The sequence below is a fragment of the Vicia villosa genome, linkage group LG5 (genome assembly GCF_029867415.1).
Source record: "Vicia villosa cultivar HV-30 ecotype Madison, WI linkage group LG5, Vvil1.0, whole genome shotgun sequence".
Classification (NCBI taxonomy): domain Eukaryota; kingdom Viridiplantae; phylum Streptophyta; class Magnoliopsida; order Fabales; family Fabaceae; genus Vicia; species Vicia villosa.
In genome coordinates this window covers 156320001-156325919 of record NC_081184.1, presented here as the reverse complement: position 1 = coordinate 156325919, position 5919 = coordinate 156320001, and the positions used below count along the sequence as shown (strand labels likewise).

The following is a 5919-nucleotide window of genomic DNA, read 5'->3' as shown; positions in this document are numbered from 1 at the left end:
ATTTCTTTTTCAAAATTGGCTGACCTGTTTGCGGGGCAAACACCTGTTTGCGGGGCAAACAGGAGAATTTTTCTTTGTAAAATTGGCTTGTTCTCTGTTTGTGCTCTGTTTGCGGGGCAAACAATGTTTGCGGGGCAAACAGACTTAAATTTTTAAAAATTGCCAAATTTTACACTAATCCTTCACTTCCTTTCAAAAACAGTTACTAAATAACTTTGAAAAAAAAAACTCAAAAAGCATAATAGAATTCACTTACGACGTTGGGTTGCCTCCCAACAAGCGCTTTGTTTAACGTCGTTCGAGCTCGACGGTTTGATGATGCATCAAGGCTTGACGAGCGAAATGACACACCATCGCGGCTTGCTTATCCATCGTGGTAGCCTTTGAGTCTTTGTTCCTTTACAGTCCAGCTTTCTTGTGTTTTAGGGTCCTCCACCACAATGGATCCATAATTTCGCACCTCTTTCACAACAAATGGCCCCGACCACTTTGAATTTAACTTGCTAGGAAACACCTTGAGTCTTGAATTGCACACAAGCACCATTTGTCCAACTTTAAAGTTTTTGTGATGAGTCTTCCCCTCATGATTTACCTTGTCCTTGTCCTTGTGAAATTGATTATCCACCTCAATGATTTCTCCTTTTTCATCATCGACTCGGAAGTTGTCATGTTCATCCTTAGGAGGCTTCATAGACTCAAAAAGAGTAAAAATTACCTCTGTATCTTGTACCCTTACTTTCATAATCCCATCATCTATATCAATCATCATTCGGGTGGTCTTCATGAATGGTCTTCCAAGTATTAATGGCACATCATGATCCTCCTCCATGTCGACTACCACAAAATCAACCGGGAACAAAAATTTGTCCACCTTTACCAGCATGTCTTGTACAACTCCATATGGTGAAATGATAGACTTATCGGCTAGTTGTAAAGTTATCCTGGTGTGTTTCATCTCAATGTTCCCCAATCTCTTGACAACGGATAAAGGTATTAAATTGATGCTAGACCCCAAATCAACCAAACCATTACTAATGTAGTTACCTCCAATGGTGATCGGTAAAATGACTCGTCCCGGATCGGCTTCCTTTCTTGGGGGAGTTTTTTGAATAATTGCACTACAATGAGCATCAAGCACAACTGTCTCTTCATCCGTGTACTTCTTTTTCTTTGTGAGCATTTGCTTCATGAATTTTGCATACTTGGGCATTTTCTCCAATGCTTCGGAAAATGGAATATTTATGTGAAGTTGTTTAAATATATCCATAAATCGAGCGTAGCGCCTTGCGTCTTCCTTCCTTGATTGCACATGCGGGTAAGGTAGATGTTGGAGAGGAATTGTGCTCACATTCTCATTTCTCTTTTTATTCCTCTTCACTTTTTTGTCATTTTTCTCTCTTCCTTCTTTTTCTTTCCGCTCTTTTTCAACTAATTCTTCCTCCACTTTCTCCTCACTCTTTTCTCCCTCATCTTCAACTACCACCTCACCCTTTTGGTTTTCAACTATTATTTCCTCATCATCTTCCACTATAACACCTCCATCTATTCCACCATTTATCTCTTTACCACTTCTTGTTACAATGGCTTTGCAATGCTCCCTTGGATTTGTTTGAGTGCTGGCGGGAAAAGAAGATCCCCGTTGTTGTTCGGACAATTGCTTTGCAAGTTGACCCACTTGAGTTTCTAAGTTCTTTATGGCCGCTTCATTGCTCCTTTGGTTAGCCATGGATGCTTGCATGAATTGTGTAAGAGTGTCTTCCAACTTTGAGCTTCCACTTTGAGATTGTTGACCTTGGCCTTGTGGATTTGAACTTTGATAAGGACTTTGATGTTGATAGTGTTGATTGCCGAATCTTGAAGGTTGGAATCCTTGGTTGTTTCTTTGGTAAGGATTGTTGTGAGGTGGAGGTTGCCTTTGATAACCTTGATTTTGATTGTTGACATAATTCACTTCTTCACCCTCGGGAGGAGGACAAAACCCGGTAGGATGGTCACCTTGACAAAGTTCACAACTTGCTACGTGAGAAGTCATTTGCATCCCTTGAATTTCCTTCATTTGTTGTGGAAGCTTCGACATTTGCTTAGTGAGTAACTCAACTTGTTGAGAGAGAATCTTGTTTTGAGCAAGGATGGCATCATTGGTGTTTAATTCAAGAACACCCGGCTTTCTTTGTGATGGACTCCTATCATGCTGAGTTTGGAGGTCATTGAGTGCCATACGATCAATTATCATTATTGCATCCTCCGTGCTTTTTGACATTAAAGATCCACCCGCGGTAGCATCCAAAAGTGTCTTGTGCACCGGTTGAAGCCCATTGCGGAAGATGTGAATTTGTGTGAGAGCATCAAAACCATGACCCTTGCATTTTCTAAGCATGGATTTGAATCTTTCCCAAGCATCATTTAAGGACTCGTTGCTTCCTTGATTGAAAACCGCAATTGCCGTTTTGGCCTCCATGAATCGGGATTGAGGAAAATAGCGTTCTAAAAATTTTTCTTCCAATAGATTCCAATCCGTCATCACATTTGGTAATTGATCAAGATACCATTCTTTGGCTTTCCCAAGTAATGAGTGTGGAAATAGTCTCTTGAACAATGATTCTTCATTGGCCGCATCGACTCCCGTTGAACTCGCAATCTCATAAAATTTGGTGAGATGTGCGAAAGGATCCTCATGATCCATTCCGGTGAATGGATTTGCATAAACAAGTTGGAGGATTCCGGTCTTCATCTCCGTATTTGCTCCACCTTGAGCATTGCGTGCAAATTGGGCGGTACGTCTTGGACTATTGGCGGACATTTCGGTTGGAACAACACCCGCCATGTCTCCTTCAAAGGTGTCTACAACTACCTCTTCAATTTGATTGTTAGAAGAAGTAGATGCCTCTTCTCTTTGTCGCTTCTCTTGGGCTAACTTCCTTCTTCTTCGTGTCTTGCTATTGAACTTTCGGAGTGTTCTTTCAATTTCGGGATCAAAATGAAATTGCTCTTCGGAAGCTTTTTCTCGCATACACAAAAATCTACAAAACTAGCAAACCAAGTGAAACGAAAAAGCAATATTAATAAAATAACAAAACTTAAAACAATGAACTATTGCAATGCTTGCAATATCAAACGCCAATCCCCGGCAACGGCGCCAATTTGTTGAATAGTATATTCAAGGCAAATATTTTTAAATCGTATCCACAGAGATTGGGTGATATTACCGCCGTTCTATAGTTACTATTATTTTAAGTTCGAAAGATAACAAAGTTGTTTTGTTTTGAAAAGCTATTTGTTCTAATTAAGACAATTATAAGACAATAGAATAAAACTTGTTTCAATAATAAAAGATTGACAAGATTGGTTTTGGTTTCACTATTCCTATCTCCTATGTGACTTTAACAACTAATGCATAACTTCAATAGCAATAAGAATGTTCTAGTATCCTCTCAACAATGTTTATGTCTAAACAAGGTTGTGAAAGTTAATGTATTAATCTTTAGATGATCTCTCACTCTAACTATCAATACATTAAGCTTGATTGATTGATACAAATAGAAAAGTGGCAAATAAATCTATCTCTAGCATTTATCCACTACTTGATAAAATGTTGTAGAACAAGACTTGAAATATATTTCTCAATCATAAATCAAATCTAAATATGAAATATAAAACAACAACATTCATCCATTTCAATACTAATGAAGTTCATACAAAAGTGTTAGAGGAAAAACATAGTTAACAAGAATAGCTACTACCTCCAATCTTGCCAAAATGGGATTTAGCTACTCATCACCATGGTTGACAACAAGAGGAATGAAGAAGAAGCTCTCAGCATCAATCTCTCACAAAGGTGCAAACTTTTCTTCCCAAAACCCTAATCTCAATGTGTGGTGTACAATAGAATAGAAAGTTCTATTTCCCCTTTTTATCTCCCTACAATAACCCCTAATTCGTACTAACTTTTAATCTTCAAAAGATAAACCCTTTCTCATGACAAGTGGCAACCAAATAAAAGAACAAATTCTGCAGCGCACTGTTTGCGGGGCAAACAATGTTTGCGGGGCAAACAGGGAATCTTTTGCCACATCAGTTTCACTTCAAAATTGGACTTGTTCAGCATCAATCAGTTGGCGGGGCAAAGGATGTTTGCGGGGCAAACAGGCTTCATCAGCACTTCTTTTGCTATTCCAAGTCTTCAAGTAATTCCTCTTTGCTTCCATGAGCTTCAAACCTAATTAAAGCACTACAAAACTAACAAACATGTGAAATAACAATTCAAATGAACTAAAACTTAACAAAATTGCAAAATTATTAAATTGTACGAATAAAAGTGTGATTATTGAATGAAAAGTGGTTAAAGAGACCAAAAACAATATATGAAAATTAGTACTATTTGGTCCCTAACAATAACATGGCACCATAAAGAGTTATCCCCAATCTTTAACCTTCATCCTAGCTTAAGCAAATAAGCTTCATCTCATCAAGATTTATCAGTCCTAATCCTCCCATAAGTTTTGGCTTGGTCATAGTGTTCCACTTCACATAATGAATATGTATGTTTCCCTCAGACTCACCCCATATAAAACATCTTTGGATATTCTGAATTTCCTTGAGGCAAGCTTTAGGCAAAGCACAAGTCATCATTATGTAGGTTAGTATGACTTCAATGACTGGTTTAGTTGGAGTTGTTTTTCGAGCAAAGGATAATTGTTTACCTTTCCAGCTTTTAATTATTTCCTGACTTACTCCATAAGATGATGACAATTCTTCTGCTTACGACTTTTATCTGTTATTGGAACCCCAAGGTATTTACCCAACTCGCTAGTTTCTTTAAAACCTGAATATTGGAGGAGCTCTCTTCTAACCCCGATTGGAGTGTTCTTAGAGAAAAAAGGCTTTTGTATTTTCATTACTAATTTGTGTCCTTGACATAACACAAAATATGTTTAACACCTTGTTTAACCTTGGATTTGGTAAACTTCACTAGTCTCTTATTAAAGGTTGCTTGCGAGATTGACCAGGGAATCTCAGAACAGTGCTTTTGGTTCTCAAAGGTTTTTGGTGAAAAGCCCTTCGGTTCTATGCTAGCGTCGACACGTCCAGGAGTTAATGGATATGTCTTCACCAATGTTCTTGGTGAAAATCAAACCAACAAAAGTAGAGGGAGGCATTCGACACGCCTGGTCGTTAAATGGAAGTGTTGCGAAAAACACTAGGTGGAAATCAAACCAACAAAAATAAAGTAAAACGACAAAAACTTAAAATAAATGACATAACATTTAAAGTGTGCATGAAATCAGATGGTTCAAAACATACATAGCCCTTGCTTGACTCATTTCGCTCTCTTGCTTGAGTACTCCGAGTGTATGCATGTAGGCGTTTGAAAATTTTGAACCCCTAAAACTATGTACATAATGCTTTATTTATAATGCATAAAACTAACTGCTCCATGGAGGTCGTCAATCACATGTTCCTTCATGTAACTTCCGATCCATAACTCCACGTTCTTTATCCAGTATTTTCCTTCCAAAACCTTCTTTTATATGATCTTAACCGTTCATTTTAAATCTATGGGCTTTCACCCCTCGTTTTGGGCCTTTTTGTTTCCCAAGCTCAATAGACCCTTTTCAACCATTTAAACTTCAATCGACCGGATGAGGTTCGACCTTATCATTTTGCTTGCGACGACCATTCTTTTCAGCGACCATCCTTTGGCTTGATTTTCTATGAAGTCAGAAATCCTAGCCAACAAATTGCCCCCCTAAAATGTCCTTTTCGACTGGAAGAGAAACAGAAATTTTCAAACTTTTCTTTTAGTGTGTACTGAATTCACCCTCATCATGACTTATCACTCAAACGTCGTGTCAGTGCACGTTCAGCCACTTTCCTATTTTCTAGTTGCAACTTTCTAGGATCGACGTGGCACCCATTTTC

At 38.2% G+C, this 5919-nt stretch overlaps 1 protein-coding gene across 1 annotated transcript; it reads right to left on the bottom strand.

The window, feature by feature from the left end:
• Nucleotides 1–364: 364 nt before the first annotated feature.
• LOC131605818 (uncharacterized) lies at nucleotides 365–2824 on the bottom strand. The gene is made up of 3 exons (XM_058878128.1): nucleotides 2547–2824; nucleotides 1349–1913; nucleotides 365–1168 (listed from the first exon to the last, which is right to left on the bottom strand). The coding sequence occupies exons 1-3, from the start codon at nucleotides 2822–2824 to the stop codon at nucleotides 365–367; spliced, it is 1647 nt and encodes a 548-aa protein (XP_058734111.1).
• Nucleotides 2825–5919: the final 3095 nt, after the last annotated feature.

Bases quoted from the DNA above. Each gene is read 5' to 3' on its own strand.
- LOC131605818 (XM_058878128.1), bottom strand. From the start codon at position 2,824: ATGGCGGGTGTTGTTCCAACCGAAATGTCCGCCAATAGTCCAAGACGT. The intron at 1,914-2,546 runs GTATCTTGATCA...AGGTTATCAAAG, and splicing joins CTTGGGAAAGCCAAAGAATG to GCAACCTCCACCTCACAACA. The intron at 1,169-1,348 runs GTGAGCACAATT...ATGCTCACAAAG, and splicing joins ATAAAAAGAGAAATGAGAAT to AAAAAGAAGTACACGGATGA.